We start from the raw sequence: 24,225 nt of genomic DNA on the forward strand, positions 1-24,225 counted from the left end.
TTATAAAAGTTACTTTTGAATTATTTATTTTGCAAATTTTCTAAAACAAGATTTTCAGAATTTTTGGAACAAAGTTCTTGAAACCAACTTTTTGGAACGCATGCAATACATTCAAGAATAAAATTTCTAAAACATAACTTTTAGAATAAGTTTTTCAAAATGAATTCTCTCTCTTCTCCTTTTACATGAAGAATGAACAATGAGAACTACGATAATAATAACATGTTACAATGATGGAGAGTATTTTAGTTTTTTGCTTATTAAGATGATGTAGTCAATAATATTAATACGATGCAAAAAGAATTTTTTTTAAATAAATGAAAATCAACCACCCATGGGTTGAGACAGTTGAGAATAGGTTGGGTTGATGGGCTTTCATAGGTCCATTTCACAACAGTTTCTTCCTGCACCTTACATTTCATCCTACACTCCCTTACACTTGTCAAATAACTTATTTAACCTTATTTTCTTCTCTTCGTCTCATTCTTCTTTCTCTAGAGAGACCCCTCTACACCATGTTTTTCCACGTCATTTCTCTTTGTTTTTTATTTTTTTATTGAAAATTATATTCTAATAATTCATAATATTTTTTTTTTATTTTAAATTTCACATTTTGAAATATAATATTTCGAAATACACTATCTAACGTACAATATCTCGGATTTTACAATATAAAATATTTTTAATTACGAAACTCAAAATGAGATCCTGAATTAGATAGTAAAGTGGGAATTTTCAAGTGTATGTAGGTGCATAATGAAACTATGGAGGCCTTGTTTACAACTTGAACCTTACAGGTCCAAGAGGCACACTTTGGTGGCATGCACATATCCTATGGCTTAGACCACTCTCCATGATGCCATTGTCATCTTCTTCGAGCTTGGAGTTCCTTACCCTTTCTCTGAACCAAACATGGAACAAGTTATCATATTGAGCAAGATCTACTATGTTTTCTTGGCTGGTAAGCATTTTTTTTTTCTTTTCGGCTTGTTTTGTGATAATTTAGAAGAAAAACAAATTATTATGAGATCAAACATGTCCATAATTAATTAAATGTTTCATAACTAAACCAATTATGTTCATTCAAAGAAATCTGTGGCCCTGATATCCGCAGACAAAATCTACGACGGATAATTGATATTTATATATTTATTACCCACAAGTAACTGATATTTTAATATCCATTTATAAACGGGTTGAATACGAGTATCATACTATCCGTACCTGCAAATTTCCGTTACCCACAAAAAATTAAATTAAAATTAAATTTATATTTTATTAACTAAATTTAATTAAAATTAAAATTACATTTTATTAGATTAAATTTAATTAAAATTAAAATTATATTTTATTAGATTAAATTTAATTAAAATTAAAATTTAATTTAATTATTATTTTTTTTAATTTTATTTTAAAAATTTATAAAATATATTTTCTAAATATCCGCTCGTATTTATGGGTACCCGCAGATTTTAAAATATCCGCGATTATATTTTAAGCGGGTAACAGACCGGTTGCAGATGAATTTGTTGTTGCGGGCAGACACTATTCGTGTTCAACCCGATTCGTTGTCATCCTTATCTAGCACTAAGCATATAATTCATCATACAGTTATTTACATTTATGTCTTCAAATCAAATGTTATAAAGAAATTTTATTAAACATTAACGTGAATTCATAGTATATAAATAAATGAAAATATTATTTTAGAAGCTAATTTTATAGAATTAAATTAAATAAAAATTACTTCTTATTTGACGCGAGTGCTAAAGATTTTATATAGACTAGATATAAGATAAATTCACGTACAAATCTCACCCTAATTTTATAGGATTGAGTGGTTTAAAATTCAATTATTAAAATCAAATTCTACCATTAAAATTGAAAGTAATTTTCCTGTGAAAGAAAATTCAAATTTCAAGCCTAATCTCATCCTTGACATGCATGAGTAAAGGTAGTTGTTGCAGAAATATTGAAGAGATTGGTGACTTCAGTGAGAGGCACCCTCTCGTACATTTGCTTACTACGTTTCTTGCACTTATCTATGTTGTTTATGCATGTTGGAGGGACATTTTCCTTGTTAATGTGGTTGGAAGTGACAAGGATAGTATCCATTTGTAAAAAAAAAAAAATGAGAGAGAGAGGTACTAAAGAGGAGGTGGGATTATGGATTTGTGAATTGTGGTATATATTCATACTTAAAATGGATAAGAAACAAAAAAGATGTAGAAGTTTGCAAATTTTGGTTTATGAACACGAACTTTTGTTCCTGTAAATCGAAAGAAAAAGGAACAATTAACAAACCTACAAGTGTCGATCGTTAGAGCCTTGTGTTTTTAACCATAATTAGTTCTTAACCTCTTTGCAGTTGAATTATTTAAATTTGGACCAAAAGAACTAGTTAGGTGTTGCAACAAACAACTACTGTCTCAAAACATATTAAACTTACAAACTTGTAATAACTGATTAATATTTTAAAGGTTTAATTACTCGTAAGGTACCCAGTTTGGGTCAAGGGTGTCAATTTGGTACCCGGCGAAAAAAAGGTTTCAATTTAGTACCCAAGTTATTTTAAGTGCATCAATCAGGTACATCTCGTTAGATTGTCAGGAACGGCGTTAAAATCTTGGTGACGTGGCAATGGATAACGGATACGTGTCATTGAGAGGTGAAGACGTGTAAAAAAAATAATTGTACAGTGTGCAGTGGTGGTTTAATGAAAGGTGAAGTCTAAATTTGCCCTAACTCTTAAATGTACCATATCATATTCTTCTTCCTCTCCATTCGGTTGCAGGTTCAGAGTTGAAAAGGTGGCTTCTCGATTTGTGTCTTCTTCTTCCAATCAATTCGTCAATTCTCATCTTCTTCTTCCTCTCCATTCAGTTGTGTGTGTTCGTGGGCATCACAAAAAGGTGGGTTCGTGTTGTGTGTCTTCTTCTTCCAATCAATTGTTCAATGTCTCGCAATGAGGGTTGTGCGTGTTCGTGGGCATCACAAAAAAATAGTGTCTCCTCCCCTACTGTTTCATATAGGAGTGCGGGTGGAACTCAAATGTGCTACTGTGGGGAGGTTACAACGTTGAGAGTTGCTAAAACAGTTAAGAATTTTGGAAAACAATTTCTTGGGTGCCCTAACTACTAGGTATGAATTATTGTTTAAATTTTTGCTTTCCATAATGTGACCAGCGAAGTGGTGGTAAGCATTTTTTTGGGTTTGATTTCATGTGACCAGCGAAGTGGTGCCAATGAAGAATCTAAAGGATGCAATTTTTTCAAGTGGTTCAACGAAGACAATGGGGATGAAAGAGATGCAACCATAGGAAGACAAAGGAGAAAAATATATGCTCTTGAAAAATCAGTTATGGTGTTCGAAAAAAGGATTAAGTTTTTAACATGGGTGATATGTTTTCTGGGGCTGGTTAACGTAATTTTGGTTTGTAAATTGAGCCAATTTTTTTGATTTTTTTGTAACCTGGATGGAGTACAGTAGGTGTGGATGTAGTTTCATGGGTTGGAATGTTTGTATTTACGTCATGTTATTGTAATGAATTATGATTATGGAATGAAATTAGCTTTGAAGTAAATTATCCTGTCACTTTATTTGAACTATATTTGATTATTGAGTGAAAGCACACAAACTGGAGCATCATATTCATCCAACAATCATATATAGCCTTGTAATAGTAAGCCACAACCTGTGCATAATAAGCCAAAAACATTGCCATCTAGTAATAAGCCACTGTGTGCATAATAACCCAATATCACATTCATTGAAACCAAAATAGAAACCAAAATACATAGCCACTGTGTTCAACATACATAATGCTTTTCAAAATAGAAACCAAAATACAACACCACATTACAAAAGTTTCTTCCAATTTCATGTTCCAAAACACAACAGCAAATAAAATTTAAATTGGGCCCCTCCTGAAGGACAATTTTTCTCTGTAGGCTGCTATTGTAGTAGACTGCATCTGATGGACTGCAGTAGTCTGACTTGCTTGTGTTGGTAGAGTTTGACTTGCTTGTGTTGGAAGAGTATGATTCTGTGGCTGTGAGACTTCTGTAGTCTGACTTGGTTGAGTACACTGAGTTGGTGGAATAGGCTGACTTGGTTGAGTATGGTCAGTTTGTGGAGTGCTCTGGCTTGGTTGAGTAGGGTCTGCAGGTGTGTTTTGTTGTGTTCCAGATGGACCAGTTTCTGCTGGTGCAGGAGGAGCATGTGGGCAGCTTGTTCTTTTGTGGCCAATTTGTCTACACAACCCACATTTTTTACGGGTACCACCTTGTCTCAATTGAGTGTCATCTTTCCTCAATTCCCAAGCCTCCAATCTTCTTTTCTTTTTCGGTCTTCCTGGAAGGACCCTCTTTGTTGGAGGCAAAACATCATTTGCAGTAGTGATCTCCCACAGATGAGGCCCGTTGACAGGGTATATGAGTGACAAATAAGTCTCTTCATACGTAGATGCAAGAAACCAATGTGGAAGGAAGTCTTCAGCATTCAGATTTAAAAATCTAATAGCAGTCAGCACATGGCAGCATGGGATTGCTGTTATGGTCCACTTTCTACAGCTGCATTCATGTTTGTCAATGTCAACCACAAATTGTTCTCCAATCATTGACCTATGACTGACCTCAAATAATCTTTGTCCTGACCAGCTGTTATGAATGCAAAAAGATAAAGTGAATTGACATTTGAAAATGAATTGTAACTTTATCAGAATAATGAATGAGTATTACCTTGGGAGCCAATATTTAGTCTTTTTTGCCTCCTCTTCCATCCTCTTCTTAATTCGTGGGCAGATTGTACCTTCAAATGTACTAATCCTCTTTCTATTGCTTGCCCATCTCTTCATGAGATAAATCCGAATTTCTTCCATCATACTTATAATTGGTTTGCTCCTTGCGTCCACAATTGTACTGTTGAACCCCTCAGACATATTATTCACCAGTGTATCACATGCAGGTGTGGCTGTAAATCTGGACCTAGACCAAAACCTAGGTTGCAAAAAAAAAAAAAAACCTATCACATGCAGTTCACACTATATACAATACAGTGCAGGAATTATTTGAACATACCTTGGGGGGATGGCTAACAAGTGTTTGAATGCGTCCAGATTAACTTCTTTAATTTCCCTCATGACTGCCTCCCATGCTTGAGGATGTGTGCAGTAGGCTACTTTCCATAACAACAACTTCAGATTTTTCCCAGGAAATTTCTTCCTGAAATTAGAGTAGATGTGCCTCACGCAAAACCTTTGGTCCACACCAGGTAACAATTTTTGCAATGCTGGGAGCAGTCCCTGTCAAAGTAATGTGAAGTAATGCATTATTAAAAGAATAGCAGTTGAATGAGAATCTGAAAAGTGACTAAAAAAGGTTAAGAAACTTACTTTTTGTTGATCTGAAATAAATGTATAAGTGCAGCAAAGTTCAGGCCCACCAAGGTCTCCAATCAATAAATCCAAAAACCAATTCCATGTCTCCTTATTTTCAACCTCAACTACTGCGTATGCCAAAGGGAGCATCTGGTCATTTCCATCTCTTCCTACAGCTGTCAACAACTCACCACCATATTTGCCCTTCAAAAAACAGCCATCTACACCAATTATGGGCCTACAAGACACAAAACTGTCTTTGCAGGCCTTCAGACAAACATAAAGTCTTTTGAATATTGGGTTCCCCTCATTCTCTTCAACATGAACTTTTACAGTTGACCCCGGATTTGACCTTAAAAGTTCATTTGCATAATCATAAATGCGTTTATATTGTTCCCTAAATGAGCCATCTATGTTTGTGTATGCCATTGTCCTTGCCCTGAAGGTCATAGACCTAGAAACACCTATATTCCATTTCCTTCCAATCTTATTTTTCAAGGCAGTTAATTTAACACCTGGATTCTCTCTTAATGTCTTCTCCAACCGTCCACTCAACCATTTAGAAGTCATTAGCCTCACCTTCTACCTCAACCTCTGCACCACCATCCAACCCAACTTTTACAGCAGAATTATCCTCACCTTCAACATCAACCTCTGCACCACCATCCAACCCAACTTCTACTGGAGCAGATCCAATCCCAACACCACCATCTACCTCTGCAGAAGGTACAACTCCAACAACTTCCTACCTCTGCAGCAGCTCCAACTCCACAATCTCCTACCACTGCAGCACCTCCAATTCCACAGTCTTCTCCTACCTCAACAACATCTTCCACAGCAACTCCTTCATCAGCTGCAACCTCATTACCACCATACTCCAACATATGAACTATCTGAGGTTCAGATACCATGTGTACAACAAAAAGATGCACTTGGCCATTGAGTATGACAATATTAACCATATGGCATGCCCCTTTATCATCACTTAGCAACTCTAACCTTCCATCCAACACCGAACCTCCGCCCACTGAATACCACATCTCTTTGACGTTCACATACCCCATTTCCTTCAGAATGGACATTATTTCGAAGTAACTCCACCTATCCGGGTCACATGTCAGGGTATTGCTCTCACCCACGTATTTTAGTGACCCATCATTTATAAACTTTCCCCCATGGTGGAAGACAACTTCAAAGTGATCGTCCATTTGTAATCTATAAAATTGCCCAAACAATAATACCAAATTTACATTCAATACCACATACACACCGACATAAAATTTAAAATGGGGGACCACATTACTGAAACACCGACAAACACCGTCACTTTCACACAAACGGTGGACCACAAAATGGAATAAACAAATACACACCCAACCGCATTACTGAAAAAGCACATTCAACCGACAAAAGCATATAAAAACAACACACTAAAGCATACCAACACACCAATTTCAAAGCAAACACAATCGCATAAAAAACCCTAAATCCATGCCCTCATGAGAACGAAGAACAGGGGTCTCAAAAAAGCGTACCTTTGATCGCCTGCTCCGAACGATTTCAGCTTCTCCGAAGATTTCACCTTCTCCGATCAATTCGCCCTTCGATTTTGCAAAAACCCTGATCGCTTCTTCCTCCACTGCTTCTCACTTCTCACTCACATTTTCGTCTTTCCAAACGTAAATTCATTTATTAATGCTTTTCTTTTTTTAATTCAAACGTAAATTCATTTATTACTTTTTTTGAAAATACCACGTCAGAAATAAAAGCCATACCACGTGTCAAATATTTGTGTCAACAGACCCTGTTCACTCGTCAACGTTAATGACTCTAACGGCGTCAATGAAAATGTACTTGATTGATGCACTTAAAATAATTTGGGTACTAAATTGAAACCTTTTTTTCGCCGGGTACCAAATTGACACCCTTGACCCAAACTGGGTACCTTACGAGTAATTAAACCTATTTTAAATAAATGCTTGATTTATAATTTGAATAACTAATTTTCATTTTCTATTTATCTTGTTAGCATTTTTTCTATTTTCTTATCATGATAATTTATTTATTTTCTCTCATGAATGTTACAGATGAAAATTCTAATTTCTCATGATCAAGTACTTCTAGTGTTATGATTGTGTATACTCTAGATACTAATATTTTTTCCATGGTTTAGTTTTATTATATATTTTATAAACTTTTTGAACACTTAATCTTACTTTTCTTGAATTATAACTAAATTTAAATATATTATTTTAACCGAACTATGTTTAAATGGGATTAGTTGAACAATTATGCACTAGAATCAGTTTTTTAAATCGACTTAGAAGATAGTAAATTTATATTGTAAATTTTACCTGCAAGATTATGAAGGATATGAGAAAAAAATAATATGACAACAATAATATAATACAATTCAATTATATGTCTTTTGGATAATTTCTTAATTTTTTTAATTATTTAATAATTTTATAATAATAAAGTATTGCAAAGATTATATTTAAATTGAATTGCAAAAAATATTAATTTAAATTTTATATTAAATTAGAATCAATTCAAATGGTATTCAATTTATGTTGAATTTGTTTGGTTCAAGTAATATTTTAATAAAATATTAATCAAATCACGAACATGTTTATTTATGATAGAAATGTTATTAAACATGTTCATAATTAAATTATATTAATATAACTTTCACCACTATTTCTTTTAATATCTTTCTATTGAATCAATTCCTTTTGCCTTTTGCTAAAGTTTTACTATGCTACCCTAACTAACAAATAAAGTGCTTAACCACCAAAAGAAATTAACTATATTAAAGAAAGTGCAAACTCACTATAACCCTCACATCACTACATTGGATAATCATTTTCAAAAGAATAAAATACCAATAAAGTAACTAGACCTACAACACAACTTTAGCTTAACATGTCCATGAATGCACCTTGATCAGCTCAACTAAATTATCATTATTAGTTTAATTATGGATCTCATTGATCAGACAAAAATCCTAAATATCTCATATCAACTACTACATCCTTAACCATTGCTATATATATTATTCCTTTCAATAATAATTTAATTTAATTTTTGTAGGAAGAATGATGAATGTAGTAAACTGACCCTGAAAATTTCAAGAAAAAGAAGTGTAGACCTAACATGAAAAAAAGACAAAAAAAAATATAGGTGTTAATTAATAAAAATATTTGTTATGCAGAATTACTAGCAGTATATTAATGGTATTGATCTCATGAGAGATACAAATTATTTTTAATATTTAATTATATAATAAATAAAGGATAATGTTGAACTTATCAAACATATATAGATAGCATGTCATCGTTGTGTCATCGCTGTATATTTTCAGTGGCATTTAGTAGACATATTTGAACAGGACAAAACTTGTTGCATTCTTTGCATTCAGTTGTAACTCCATCTGTGTGTATCCTCACCTGCATCAAGTGCATATCATTTTTCCAAAATTGAAAGCAATCTTTTAAGTGAGGAAAACCAATTCATAAGTTATTAAGTTGAAGAACTTACAGAAAAATGAGTTCCACAACACAGAGCAAATGAGACATTAGGATGAACATACTCTGTCCATAAAGTTCACCAATGAAGCTGAGGCTATAATATACTTGGTTGGAAATTGGTATCAGACTAGTGCAGAGATGCCACCAAGATACTTACGTCTTATCTTTTGGCCACCAGACCTCTATTCTAGTAGCAAAGCAACCAATGAGTTGTTACCCTTGTGAAGCAATTTAGATACCCGAAAAAAAAAGTACAGCAAATGGTTATTTATTGAGAGAAAAAAGGTTAACAGGGGTATAAAATAGGACAAAAAAAAATAATAGAGGGGAAATTTCCACCAAACAAACAACCCTAATATCACCCTGTCAAAAGCCTAATGTTAACATTGACAAAGAATTGGAATGAACACCTTTATTCCCCATGCTATTTAATTTCCTTCCCCGACCTCGTTTGATGTGACATCTATCAGAAATATTATTCTTACAAGGAGAAGCATCAACATTATCATTAGCTTTAGGCTTAGAAGTTAAAGCTTCACAATCTTCTGTTCTTTTGAAGCCAATAGGAGTGATTCATTCCTCAAATCTTTATAGAAAGACAAAGAGATCATGGACTTGTTTGGTTATAAACTGAGAAGCAATAAGCATAATTATAGAATGAAAAAGTTAATTAGCTTCATACTTCAATAAGGGGATTAAACTAAAGTACACTTCCAAGCTTAGTGAGAGGAACACATACGGTAGCAAAGTTGAACAAATGATTCTCTAAGTATGTATAATTCAGATTCAAATTCAAGATTATATTCATTAAGCTGATATTAGTTGATTTAAGCACTTGTTCACTTCCCTTTTTTGGTTTCTTTTATATGTGTACTAATTTATGGTCGAAAGCAATTAAAACGGAAAAGGTAGAAGAATATCTTTCCCCCTTTCTTGTGAATGAAGGAAAAAGTACAGGGCATGCCAGTGTGAAAGAGGCATCAAGTATGGTCCATCTCCTCCATGCTAGAACCTTCATATAGAACAATTTGTTCCTCACCCTTCCCTCTTCTTCTAACATCTGCAGTCACTAATTTTCTACCCTCCCTCACCCTTCTACACTTTCTTCTCTCCCATCCTCTTCTTCTACTCAAAGGTTCCTCTACAATATACCAACTCATAACTACCTACAATGCAAACACCAAAACAATTCATTAAGGTCTTCCATTCACCACTTCAGTGACTGCTTCTGTCTCTAATAACTGATATAATATGATAACCATTATAAATTACTCATGCCTTGCACAACTAAACCTTCCATGTAGAACCTAAAAAGAGACAAAAGTAGGATAAATTTTAATTAGTACTCACCTTTCATTTTTCTCCTCGATTTCTAACCTAAATTTGCAACAAATTCTTTCATTTCTTGGTGTTTGCTTGGTGTTTGTTACACCACTTTGACTGAGTTGAAAAAGAGCCAAGTGGAATTCATTTGCTTGTTGGAAAATCGTGCTGCATATATGGCATCTTGAACCCCTATGAGTTCATGAACGTTAAACAATCCATCAAGCTCTCTTAACCAAGCCCTTTCATGTCATAAGCTTGTTATCCTCTGCACAAACTCTTATTGTGAGGACACCCAACGCCTGATAGGCACAGTGCTCAAGTGGCATCACTAATGGCACCTTCTGCATCTTTAAGAAGAAAATGACACTGAGCGCTATTACCATGAAGCGCAATTCTCTCTCAGTTTTAAAGGGCACATATCTAAAGCCTGAGCACTTCGCCACACCCTTTTCAATCTCCCAAGCAAAAAATCTCTCACTTCCTTCTTGTTTTAGAACATATGACAAGTAGTCATCCAAATTTAACCAATCAAAATATTCAGTTGTATACCTTGGCATATCAATCCATGACTTATCCATTAGTAGATCTATCTAGGCTGAGTTCAAGGGAAAAAACCAAGTTGTAAATGATTGGAATAAATTATTCAAAACCTATATAAGGAATAAATTATCATTAGTTTATGACTAGTATGATATTTGGCTCATACAAATGAAGTACATGTAAATTTCTTACTCTAGTTCACTGTTAACCCATAGGTCAATTGTATTTGGCTCATACCTGTTAAAAAAGAATGAAGGTAAATTATGATATCATAAATATAATCACTTCGCAAAAGCAATGACTGAGCAAGCAAAAACAATAGCCAATACATTGCAAACATAAGTCATAGATGATTATTCATATGAAAATGACATTTCATTGCAAGTAGGACAAGAACTTTGAGTTGTCCTGAAATAAGCCAAAAGAATGAGTGATGTATTTGGGAAAGCTGCAAAACTTAGATGGGTTCATTCATTGATTATATGCGTCATTGGTTCACCACTTCAGTGACTGCTTCTGTCTCTAATAACTGATATAATATGATAACTATTATAAATTACTCATGCATTGCACAACTAAACCTTCCATGTAGAACCTAAAATGAGACAAAAATAGGATAAATTTTAATCAGTACTCACCTTTCATTTTTCTCCTCGATTTCTGACCCAAATTCGCAACAAATTCTTTAATTTCTTGGTGTTTGTTACACCACTTTGACTAAGGTGAAAAAGAGCCAAGTGGAATTCATTTGCTTGTTGGAAAATCGTGTTGCATATATGGCATCTTGAACCCCTTTGAGTTCATGAACGTTAAACAATCCATCAAGCTCTCTTAACCAAGCCCTTTCATGTCATAAGCTTGTTATCTTCTCCATAAACTCTAATTGTGAGGACACGCAACGCCTGATAGGCACAGTGCTCAAGTGGCATCACTGATGGCACCTTCTGCATCTTTAAGAAGAAAATAACACTGAGCTCTATTACCATGAAGCACAATTCTCTCTTTCTTAGTTTTAAAGGGCACATATCTAAAGCCTGAGCACTTCGCCACACCCTTTTTCAATCTCCCAAGCAAAAAATCTCTCACTTCCTTCTTGTTTCAGAACATATGACAAGTAGTCATCCAAATTTAACCCATCAAAATATTCAGTTGTAAACCTTGGCATATCAATCCATGACTTATCCATTAGTAGATCTATCTAGGCTGAGTTCAAGGGAAAAAACCTAGTTGTAAATGATTGGATATAAAAGAATAAACTTATTCAAAACTTATATAAGGAATAAATTATCATTAGTTTATGACTAGTATGATATTTGACTCATCCAAGTGAAGTACATATAAATTTCTTACTCTAGTTCACTGTTAACCCATAGGTCAATTGTATTTGGCTCATACCTGTTAAAAAAGAATGAAGGTAAATTATGATATCATAAATATAATCACTTCGCCAAAGCAATGACTGAGCAAGCAAAAACAATAGCCAATAACTACATTGCAAACATAAGTCATAGATGATTATTCATATGAAAATGACATTTCATTGCAAGTAAGACAAGAACTTTGAGTTGTCTTGAAATAAGCCAAAAGAATTAGTGATGTATTTGGGACAGCTGCAAAACTTAGATGGGTTCATTGATTGATTATATGCGTCATTGGTTCATTTTTGTAATAATTTAATAATTATTTTAACAAACAAGTGAGCCAACAAAAAATGTACTGTAACAAGGGTAGCCGACCATAAGGCATGATTATGTTAAAATAAGTGTGACAGACAGCTTACACCAAAGCATATCGTCAATCACACCACCCCGAAAACACTGCAATTAAATAAAAATAAAAATCCTGAGGTCAAATATACAAGAGACGTGTTAATCACATATACTCTTAATAATGGTGATGGTTTGGGTCAAAAAAGGAAAATTAATAGAATAAGAAGTTACAAACCTAGAAATCAAAGTATGACTGGAAAACACTCGTACTACCGTTTTATCGAGAAGAAGAAAGACCATACCGCTTTCAAGAAGAAAGGAGATTGGAAAAGAGATCAAAATTATATTGATAATTGTATGAAATTTGTACCTGAAATTTGAGACTGAGAATGTGAGTGAGAGTAAAAAAGAAAGCAAACAAAAAATTCAGAAAAATAGAAGAACAACATCGAAACTGAAATGAAACAAGAATCCTAACATCTACAAACTAGTACTAATTATGAAAGGTAACAAAACAAACAAATATAAACTGTAGAAAACTAGGTTGGGCTAAACTAAAAGGCAGGAAACTAGACTAATCTATAAAACATTGCCCAACTCAAATTGGACATAAATCAAAATTTATTTTCTTTATTTCTATGTAATACAGTTTATTTTCTATCATTCTATTCACCATACCAAATTTACTACCTATACTATCTACAAAAAATATCAAATTTCTACCACTACTATTACAAACAAAAATTTAAATTGACCCTTCAGCTTTGCTTCCTTATGCTCAACACTTCTATAGAATTTATCCTTTTCAGCAATGAGCTTTCTCTTTAATTCTGTTGCAGCAGACACACGTCATCCAGTGAAGGTTGTTGAATGTCTTGAATGAGAGGTGTATGAATATCAGCATCAACAATTGCAAAATCAGCACTTGAAAAATCAGCAAACACTACAGGAGTAAAATCAGCAACAACTGCCACATTATTCAGTTCAGAATGAACATAAAATTTAGAATCAGCAGCATTAAAATCATAATCAACAGTAGCAGTAATAAAATCAACATCAAGATCAGAAACAGCACCATGAAGTTCACCAACTACTGCAACATTGTTATCACTTAAAACTATGGCAAAATCAGATCAATCAGCAACGTCAACATTTGGATCAAAAACAGCAGCAAATATATCAATATGGTCAACAGCATAAACTAAATCAAGAGCATTGGAAGTGAAATCAATAATAGCAATGTCAGCAATAGGTTTAATAAGATCAATATCTATATGATCAAAAAGCATCAAAATCAGCAACAACATTATCAAAATCTTGAACTGCAAGATTTTCATAAATTGCCTTAATAGTTGTATCCATATGACCATCAATAACTGTAAAATCAGTGTGAACTGCAGTTATTTCATTAAAATCAGTGTGATTATCAACCACAGGATCAACCATACTTTTAGAACAGTCAGCAGTATTATTATGAAAATCAACAGCTGTAAAATTAATGTAAAAAGCAGGAACATCAATGGAACCATATTGAACTGCAGGCATAAAGTCAGAATCAGCATTATCAAAATTGGAAGCAGCAATAACATTCAAATCATAAGAAACAATATCAATAAAATCAGAGGAAGCATCAGCTAAAATATTAGAATCATGAACAATAATAGCTGGTATGCTATCCTGTTTTTCACACCAATCTGCAGGTTTTTCAGATTGCTCCAACTGCTTTTTTCCTTCTTGTTCTGATTGAAAGTCCTCTCCTTCAATTACATCCTGTATTTCACGATAAGTCTGCACAAACTCTGCTTGCTGTGGTGGCTGATTAAACTCTGAAGATTGCTTTATGCTTTCCAATATAGTACTTAGTTGAGAAATTTGATTTTTTTAGTATTCTGCTGTTTTTCATAAGATCGCTGCTCCGAAACTATGGAAGTTGCTTCTCACAATATGGCTAACAAGAATGCTGATAATACGGTTAATAAGATTTTTTATTTCATAGGAGCTCCATCTTCAACGCATGTAATACTCATTGCCGAAATACCTTACTTGAGCATTGTACTGTTTTCCAGTTGGCTTTAGTCCCACTCACCTGTCACGAGCAACTACCATTACTGGTTCGAGAGAATTCTTTTGCTTGGCCATTTTGGTTGTGGTGTGCTTGCCTCAACCAAACTTCTTAGGAACGACTATAATGAATGAATCTTTATGTCATGACTGAGATGATTTGATAGCAAATAGCCACATGTAATATCCAAATTCCAGAGGAAACAATACAGACACTAAAGGAACATATGAATCTCATAGCTAAGTCCCTGATATGATGAGTTAGAATTTTGACTTCTAAAGAGGAAGAAACAAGCTTAGATACACAATATGCACAAAAAGGGTTTTCAAAAAAAAAAACAAAATCAAGCACGTGCTCTAGAGTTAAAGGTTGAACAACCAAACAGCAAAAATATGTTCAGTGAATTCCTGTCAAAAGGTTAATGGCTTTGTACAAAAGTCAATTTGCAAGCTATTGCATACTGTAGCCTTCAAGAAAGCTACGCCATATACTGGCATTTGGTGGGAAAGGCATGCTTGCAATGATTAACTCAGCTTCTCTAATTTGTCCAGTTTTTGCAAGAAGGTCAACAATAATATGGTAATGATCATATTCTAGTGTCATCCCATTAGTGGCTCTCATCTGCCTGAAAATTTTCATGGCTTCTTCCATTAATCCACCATATCTGCATGAAGAAAGCACTGCTCTGAGTGCTAATGCATCGGGCTTCAACCCTATCATTTCCATGTTTCGGAATCTCATTACCAACTCATAAGCATAACCATTCAACCCAAGTGCAGTGATTAGTATTGTCCAAGTAATCATATTTTTGTGCATAATTTCTTCAAAAACTTTCACTGCACTATCGATGCTTCCACACTTCCCATACATATCAATTAGTACGTTGCCAAAAATTGTGTCGAAATTACCAAGATTAGTTTTTATAGCAAGTCCATGTAGAGAAGTACCCAAATCCAGACGACAAAGTTTGGTACACCCAGATAATACACTCATAAATGTGTAACTATCTGGAAGAATGCATGCTGAATGCATATGCTTGAAAAGTGCAAAAACTTTGTCATAATCATTGCTCCGAGCCCAAGCTGAAATGACAATGTTCCAGGACACAAGATCCGGTTCTTCTAGCAAAGAAAGTAGCTTTATTGCTTTGTAGTACTGGCAAGTTCTGTTATAGATTCTAGCAATGATATTAGATGAGACTACGGGAAGTGGGTTCTCAAATTCATTGACAAAAGAAAGTGCTTCATTTATGAGACCATTTCTAGTGTAAGACAAAACAAGAGAGCTTAATACGTATTCATTACTATCGTACCCTGCTCTTATAATCAAACCATGGAACTGATGAAGGCTAGACGCTGAAGATGACTTGAGAACAGCAGAAAATGAAAACTCATTTGGGGAATAACGCAATTGAAACATTTCTTGTAACAATAGAATTGCTATGGAAGAGCAAATGTTTGAGTAACCCACTATCAAAGCATTCCAAGAAACCAAATTTTTCTCTTCTATCTGATCAAAACATTTATGAGCTGAAATAATCTTATCACATTTGGCATAAAAGTCTATCAATGCAGTACCCACAATAACATCAGTCTCAAAGCCACTCCTGATTACCTTAGCATGGACAAATTCTCCAAATACAAGAATTCTCAAGCAACTACAGGACTCAATAACAACAACAAACGTGACCTGAGTTGGCATCAATCCTCTGCTTAAGATATTCAAAAACAACTCCAGTGTTGTCATAGGTCTCTCACCTTTAACCAATGCATCCATAACTATATTCCAAGAAACAACATTCTGAACACGAACTTGCTCAAACAATCTTTCCACTGCGAACATAGCTTTGCACCTGACATACGCACTAATAAGAGAATTAAGTGCAGTAATTTCACAACCAAACCCACATTTGACCATTAACCCATGTATCTGTTCACCATATTCCAAATCATCCTCGGAATAAACAAGTCCAGATAACACAGCAACAAAAGAACCTTCCGACAAAGACTTCCCCATCCTCACAAGATCATGAAACAAAATCTTACACTCTTCAACAAACCCATTACGCCCCAACAAGGACATCATCGAGTTCCATGTCACCAAGCTCTTCTAGGGCATATATTCAAATGCAGAAAAGACTTCATCCCAACATCCATGCCTCGCAAACAAGCCCAATAAAGCAGTACCTACGAAAGAATCAGCATCAAAGAGTCCATTCCTGATGCTCAAAGCCTACAACTGAGCACCCAGTGAAAGATTCAAGAACTCACACGACAACAGTCTAGTGAGGGTGTATTGGGTAGGCACAAAACCACTCCTGCTCATGTGAGAGAGAAGGTCCCATGCATTATCCACATCCCCAAGTCGACAATATGCAGTGATGAGAGTGTTGTAAGTGACAATTGTTCTATGAGGCATACAGTTGAACATCTTGCGTGAGTGGAGCACTTCACCGAGGGAAATATATGAGGAGAGGATGTTGTTGTGAATGAAAATGGATTGCTTTGGAATGGGACCAATTGTGAAGGAGAGTGCATGGAGACATTTAATGGTATCAAAAGACAAAATGGTTGAACACCTTTTGAGTAAATGGAGGAGGAGCTGGCCATGTCGGCAACCCCGTCTATGGCAACTCATGCAGCTAAATCTTTATAACATTGTCAACACTGAAAACCAGAAAAAGGGGTGAAATTTTATGTTGTATATGTAATGAGTGATGTTTATGCTGTCAATAATAATAAAGCTACCATCATAGAAGGAGCAACTAGAGTCAACATTACTTCATAGCTTGGATCGAAACTATGATTCATGTTCAAAGGACGAACTGATAAAAAGGAAGACTCCACTCCATTATAAATCATCCACAGGAGAAGATTCATAGCTCCAACTATTATGAAATCCGTAAATAGATAAATCATTTGGTTATTGATAGCATTATATTGACACCCGTTTTCAAGATACGCCCACTTGACACCAAAGGTGTAATAATATTTTAAGCAAATGTGGGTCCCATTTTTCAAGAGGGTAATACTAATCATTTATGGTTTATGGGATCCTTGGATTGATAAAGTTAAAGAAGAATATAACAGGAGCGATAATACTAAATATTAAATGCATTAATAAAAGTATTTCTATTTTTGGTCCAAAGAGAACAATAATAAGGATACATAGAACCATTTAGACTTTAAGGAAGTCAATATTCAGGACCTATATAATCTCAATATTATTCATACCATGTTTTCAAGAAAAACACTTTCAATGAAGAAACTCCAGAATCAACAAAAGGGTAGTTAACCAACAAATAATCTAGGTAACTTTAAATTGAATTTAATGTCAAATACATGAACCTTCTTGGCATTGGTGACACCTAAAAATTATCATTATGCTACCATCAACAAATGAATGCACATAATCTTTTCTGGTCCTTGTTGCAAAAAAAAAAATAATACAAGGAAGAGGAGTTTCCTATTCCCAAATTCACCAGTATCAATGCAGAAGTATTAAACATTAATAATATTATTAAGTTTCATCACTTTGAATTACTTATCAAAATCTTTTCTGTAACCTTTATACAAGTGACAAGTGAATCATACATGAAAATAATCTTTTTTCTCTATAAGAACCCAATTTGAAGAAGGCAAAAATGTGAAAAAAAGAAGAAGGAAAACTCGATCTCTGACGACAAACCATTTGGTGGCCGTCAATGGCTCCACTCATTGATGCTCATATGTCGTATGTATTTCAATCGCGTTTCTTCCTAATTCGTGAGGCGTTTAAAACTATATTGTCCTCCCTCTCCGACACCGACTTGACCACGACTTTGCCACCCAATCGTTTTCTCTGAAGGGTTTCTCCCAAACCTTTACGTTGTGTTTGTTTCAGCGGCTTTACTGTTGTTGAGGAGGTAAAGGCGAGTGAGTCACCGGTTTGGATCCATTAATTTACAGGATTCAGAAGAGGACATTCATTGTGTGAGTGAGGGAAAAAGAAGAGAAAGTCACCTAAACTCATAAAATTACAATTTGCCCTCAAAGAAGCTTACTTTTGCACTGTGTAAGACGTGTGTTCTCTATAATTTTTTTAGAGATTCCATTTTTATCTCGGTGTGCAAGCTAGAGGAAGAAGCAAAGTTTAGTTACTCTTCTACATAAAAAATTGTTGAGCCTCTACTAGGTTAGCAAACTTCATCGTTTTACTATTTGCAATCGATTAAAATATATTTTATTTTTAATATTATATTTGAACCACGGTGTTTTACTTCACATATTAAAGTATTGCATTACTCCTCTGCCATTGAACGTCCTCTGAAATCGATGCCTCCTCCGCTATTGGATCCTCTTCTTTTTGTTTCTAGTTTTTGGGGACTGCCACCAGACTTTTCCAAATTTGCATCACATGCTTTTCTCTTGTTTTATGGTTTGTGGAAGTTTTAATCAACTGGGGTGTAAAATTAAACCTCATTTTGCAGTTTAGTGTTTTCAAGTTTCTTCCTTTGCTTAATTCCTCTTTTCTTTAATAAGCCATGGAACAAACTAACATAATATGTTTCCAAAGTTTTTTTTTGCTTAAAAAAAAATATATATTTGGTCAACTTTTTTAATCGTGGAATTTTTATTAACTCATATTCATCTAGGCCGTTTTTGGTATGCTTTTTCATGTGGTTTGATTTGCTAATTGTTATCTTCATGTTATAAAGTTTGAGTTTTTCCCTCTTTTTCTCCCATAGTTGTGGTGTTATGAAAAACAATTGGTTGATTAAAATTTAGTCTAGTTTCACAGCATTGTGTGATCAAGTAACTAAGTTCATATTATAACAAACAACAAGTGAAAAGGAGGCAGCGAAGGCATATAATATTGCAACAATAAAGTTCGGTGCAAACACAATAACCAATAATATACATTTAAATGTATTGAAGAAACAAAAGGAAAAATATATTTTTTGTCTCTCAAGTTTGACCTAAATTTGGAAATAGTCCTTGGTCGAAATTTGGTCACTGTTTGGTCTCGTACTTTCAAAATCATTGTTTTTAGTCCCTATCTTTGGACTGCGTTAAAAATAACAAACGGTGTGTCACGTGTTATTTAATTTTTTATATAAAAAATAAAACTAGCGTCGGCTAGGTCGACGCTTTTCACAAAAACTGGAAAAAATATACTTTTGATCCCTGAAGTTTGAACTTAAGTTAAAAATGGTCTCCGGTTGAAACTTGGTCATTGTTTAATCCCTGCACATTAAATAATAATTATATAATAATAATAATAATAATACTATACTAATAATAATAATATAGTAAATCTACTTTGAGTGTACTATAATAAATATATGAAATAAATCTACTAACCCACCAATTTGTGGTAGGTCGAACTGGGTTAGAAAATTTTTTATTCATCAAAAAGTCAGTTGAGTTGAGCTGACTCAGTTATAACTCAATCGTGATGAGTCAAACCGTGTAAGTCAAGTTGGCTCAGTTTGACACCCTATTTACCTTCACCTCTTTCTTTTCAAAATGAGTTAGTTAGTAAGATATACTAATTACTATTTTAAAATAATGTAATATACTTGTTGACTTTGTAAAGACCTACAAATGACATTTTAGAATTGATAGTTGTTTAAAAATAGTGAGGCTCGATTATTTTAATACTAAAATGTTTAGTATAAATATTTTTTTATAAGCGAGTTTAATTATTTTAAAACACACAATCTCTCTAGAAATTACTTTTCTAAAGTTCTCTAACTTCTCTCAAAGAGTTCTTCCTCTCTACTCGTCTAATTGAAAAACCAAGACCATACGATTGATTCTCACAACGAGCTCTTCAATTTGGACCTATTATTTTCACTATTCGCGTAAGTTGAATTTTATTTATTTTTCTTTGTCTATTTCTATTTTCTGTTGCATGTGAGTCTTCTTTCACTTGCATGCACCTTTTTAGTCACCAATGTAAGTCTATATTGATTAATGGGCATAACAGTTTTGTTCTGATCATTTTTGTGATGTTTCAATAAGTAGATAAAGCATCTTGCAAGTTGAAAGGAGTTTCATTGGTTAGAGTCATATAGGCTGCTTAGTTAGGTTTTTGTACAAATTGTATGTTGATTGTTTTTTTGCTAAATTGTTTGATTGCATGTGAAAAATGTGGTTAGGTACTATCATTATGGTACACAATAGGTGGTTGATTCATGAATTGATGATTTAGGTTGTTGCATGTAATGTTTGGGTTGTGTTTTGCTGCTGAATATGTTTTGTTGTGTATTTATGAATTTGGTAACCAATAGGTGTTAAAATAGTTAGGTTTGATTGAAATTGTCGTTGGTGTTTAAATGACAAAATTAGAATCGATACAATTGGGCAAATGGGTACAAGTCCCTAAACATTTAAAACTATTTTGAACCAAAAACACTAAGGGGGAAGTATCCCATTTGATCAATAGGAAAAATTCATTTTTCTCAATCAATGTTGTGTTGTCATGCTGTTGAGTGACGCCCAGAGACTGTTGAGCCACATTCCATTCGAAAAAATTTAGATTTTGGGTTTGTGACAGAGCATTGAAAGGAGATTATCATCGTTGAGCGCCACTGCTCGAGACCACTCTACTATTGTGCACTAGAAGGGGGTCATTAAGTAATAAATTTGCAAAATGATTGACGCTGGTCGCCACCTCTGAGCGTCAGCCCTCTATTGGTTTTGTTGTCTTTTCAATTGGTTTCCTTGTGGTTTTGATGATTGATGTTATTGATATCCATGGCTTTGATAGTTACTATATTGATGTGAAAATATTGTTGTGGACATGTATGATCACGGAGTTTAAGGAATTTCAAGGAGAAATTCTTTGTGGTAGTGAGTTTAGTGAATGCATTGACGTATGGATGTCAGTAAGGAGGTATCATGATACTCTAATAACCATTCACACTTAAGTAGAATATAATGAGTTATGTGGTGAAGGTTGCAATAGGTCTTAGTCACTGGACTTGTTTGGTCCTAGGTACGAAAGAGATTAACCTTCTGGGTGGTCGGGTGATTACCCTTTGAAGCTCTGCTCTACAAAGCCTAAAAACTGCCACAAGTGCACACCTCCGAAGAGTCCACGTCATTAGCAAGTTCTGGATAATTGAGTTTAAGTCATCTATTTTGTGTACATATACATTCTTGTATTTTATCCACAGGTTAAATCTTTTGTACACTAGCTTACTGTTTTGTGTGCTTTGCGTTTCTTGTGTTTGTTTGTGGCTTTCTTTTGTAATGATCATCATATCAGTGTAAGCAGATAAATGTGCAGGTTTAGAGATATCTCTGAAGAATGAGGAACCATGAAGAATGAGGAGTCATCAATTAGAGTAATTGAAAGTCTCAGGGAGCTTTAGTAGTGGTTAGTCTTTGTACAGAGCTTTGTTGGTTTTAGTTTGTTTGTATAATTATTATATTTTACAGTCTTATCCTTTGTAAGACTGTACTAATATACTTTATACATTGAATTATCTGTTTTGAATAATATGATGAAGTATCCTATTTTATTAGTTTTAAGCTACTAAAATAGGATGTTACATACTTATGCCTAAGTGAAGGTTGGTGAAAATAAGCAAATATTAATATAGTTTAACTTATTCCCATTTCTTTGTCCAGAAGGAATAAGTTGCAAATATAAATTTTATAAACTACATATAAAGCATAACTTATTACTTTATTCTTTCTAAAAAAAGATAGGGATATTTAATTATAAATTAAATTTCCAAATAATGTAACCTATCCAAATAAAAAAATAAAATGGCTTAAAGGAAAAGCGAGTGTCACTTTAGGCCTCAAGGATAAGAAGGCCTCAACAATTTTTTTTTACTACTGATATTTCTCTATTAAATTAAATATAAAATTATGTTTAAGAAAAAAATGCCTCAAATTTTTTAGTACTAATTAATATACCTCTATTAAACTAATTAAAAAATTGTTTTAAGATAAAAAAGCCTAAAAAAATATTTTATTACTAATATAGCTCTATTAAATTAATTATAAGTTTGTCTAGGAATAAAATTTAATTAAATTATTATTAGTGGATATTTATTTTTATTGGTAGTAAAAATGATGATTAATGAGTTAAAATATTTTTTTAGTAAATTATAATCTTCTTACAAGAAAGATAATTATTAACTATCTTTATTCCTTATAATCAATATGGATTTTATTTTCTTCTTTTATCTCTCTATGAATTCTCTTACCTCTTTTTACTTTATTTTCTTCTAAGAGTCCTTTTTTAGGGTATTGGTAGATTACATTCCTTAAATTTCTTGAATTTCATGTTGTCCGTGTGTAGCAATTATTTCATCCTCATTTTTGGTTAGTATGTTTTTCCTTTCTATTTGTGTTGTTGTTATTTTTATGGGTTAAATATGTTTTTGGTCCCTCAAGTTTGAGCGAAATTTGGGTTTAGTCCCTCATCAAAACTTTTGACCAATTTAGTCCTTCATCTTCCAAAATGCGTGAATTTAGTCCTTTTAACCAAATTTTGTTAAGTTTATCTGACATTTCAAGCGCATTTCATGATAGTATTTAAATTATTTATACTGTTTGACACATTTTTGCTTCAATGTTAACTTAAATACTATCATGAAATGCGCTCGAAACGTCATATAAACTTAACAAAATTTGGTTAAAAGGACTAAATTCACGCATTTTGAAAGATGAAGGACTAAATTGGTCAAAAGTTTTGATGAGGGACTAATTCCAAATTTCGCTGAAACTTGAGGGACCAAAAACATATTTAACCCTATTTTTATTATGTTTTGGATTTGTATTAGAATTAGAAATGTGTTTTTTTTGCACAATTTTGTTTTTTGGTACTTTTAGATTTATGGATTTCTATTTTTTTGCATATATCTTGAGGAAGGACTGAATTTTTTTACAAAACTATTAATTAAATTATGATTTAGTCTGTTGGTGAATAATTGATTAATTGGAGCATAATTCAAAGTTGAGTTTGCTATAGAAAGATAATTCAAGTTTTAGTATTTTTTTCTTTCTATTTGTGTTGTTGTTATTTTCATTCTATTTTGGATTTGTGAAATGTGTTTCTTTTGTCCAATTTTATTTTTCGGTTCTTTTAGATTTACAAGTTTTGAGAGTTATTTTTTTGCATATAACTTGAGGAAGACCTCAATTTCTTTTACAAAACTATTAATTAGATTATGGTTTAGTATTTTGGTGTATAATAAACTAATTGGAGCATAATTCAAAGTTGAGTTTTTTGTAAACAGATAAATTAAGTTTAGAAAAAAAAAAAAAGACTTACTATCGAATGGAGAAGAGTAATATTTTGGTCCCTTTATTTGTCATGAAATTTCAGTTTGGTCATCAAATTTTTCGTTGTCTCAATTTGGTGCTCATTTTCTTAAAAATGACTCAATTTGGTCCTCACCGTTAACTTTGACTAGACGGTGTTAAAGTCAACGCCATGTGTCAATTTCTGGTTTTTTTGAATTTTTTTAATATTTGTTTAATTTTTAAATTTTTAAATTTTTTATTTTTATTTTTTATTTTTGACACGTGTCACTTCATAATTATGCCACGTGTAAAAAATTGACACGTGGCACAACTATGAAGTGACACGTGTAAAATTTTAAAAAAAATTAAAAATTTAAAAAATATAGAAATTGACACGTGGCGTTGATCTTAACACTGTTTGGTCAAAGTTAAC

General features: G+C 33.3%; 2 protein-coding genes across 3 annotated transcripts; both read right to left on the bottom strand.

Moving 5' to 3' along the window:
• Nucleotides 1–3,910: 3,910 nt before the first annotated feature.
• On the bottom strand, nt 3,911–5,806 carry LOC114170314. The gene is made up of 4 exons (XM_028055796.1): nt 5,393–5,806; nt 5,079–5,302; nt 4,740–4,997; nt 3,911–4,658 (listed from the first exon to the last, which is right to left on the bottom strand). The coding sequence occupies exons 1-4, from the start codon at nt 5,804–5,806 to the stop codon at nt 3,911–3,913; spliced, it is 1,644 nt and encodes a 547-aa protein (XP_027911597.1).
• A 3,397-nt stretch (nt 5,807–9,203) lies between these two features.
• On the bottom strand, nt 9,204–18,674 carry LOC114168472 (pentatricopeptide repeat-containing protein At3g58590-like). Of its 2 annotated transcripts, XM_028053308.1 has the most exons (7): nt 18,232–18,674; nt 12,785–17,210; nt 12,124–12,168; nt 11,412–11,976; nt 10,966–11,010; nt 10,258–10,828; nt 9,204–10,073 (listed from the first exon to the last, which is right to left on the bottom strand). In XM_028053308.1, exon 2 carries the CDS (start codon nt 16,627–16,629, stop codon nt 14,995–14,997), a length of 1,635 nt encoding a protein of 544 aa, XP_027909109.1. In that variant the 5' UTR covers nt 16,630–17,210; nt 18,232–18,674; the 3' UTR covers nt 9,204–10,073; nt 10,258–10,828; nt 10,966–11,010; nt 11,412–11,976; nt 12,124–12,168; nt 12,785–14,994. The 2 variants fall into 2 exon arrangements, with proteins under 2 accessions (XP_027909109.1, XP_027909108.1); XM_028053307.1 differs by having other exon boundaries at nt 10,258–11,010.
• Nucleotides 18,675–24,225: the final 5,551 nt, after the last annotated feature.

The sequence above is a fragment of the Vigna unguiculata genome, chromosome 11 (genome assembly GCF_004118075.2).
Source record: "Vigna unguiculata cultivar IT97K-499-35 chromosome 11, ASM411807v1, whole genome shotgun sequence".
Classification (NCBI taxonomy): domain Eukaryota; kingdom Viridiplantae; phylum Streptophyta; class Magnoliopsida; order Fabales; family Fabaceae; genus Vigna; species Vigna unguiculata.

Excerpts from the sequence above, each read along its gene's own strand:
- LOC114170314 (XM_028055796.1), bottom strand. The coding sequence starts at position 5,806 with ATGGCATACACAAACATAGATGGCTCATTTAGGGAACAATATAAACGC. Across the intron at positions 5,303-5,392 it reads TTATTTCAGATCAACAAAAA|GGACTGCTCCCAGCATTGCA; the intron begins GTAAGTTTCTTA and ends TTACTTTGACAG. Across the intron at positions 4,998-5,078 it reads TTGTTAGCCATCCCCCCAAG|GTTTTGGTCTAGGTCCAGAT; the intron begins GTATGTTCAAAT and ends TTTGCAACCTAG.
- LOC114168472 (XM_028053308.1), bottom strand. The coding sequence starts at position 16,629 with ATGATGTCCTTGTTGGGGCGTAATGGGTTTGTTGAAGAGTGTAAGATT.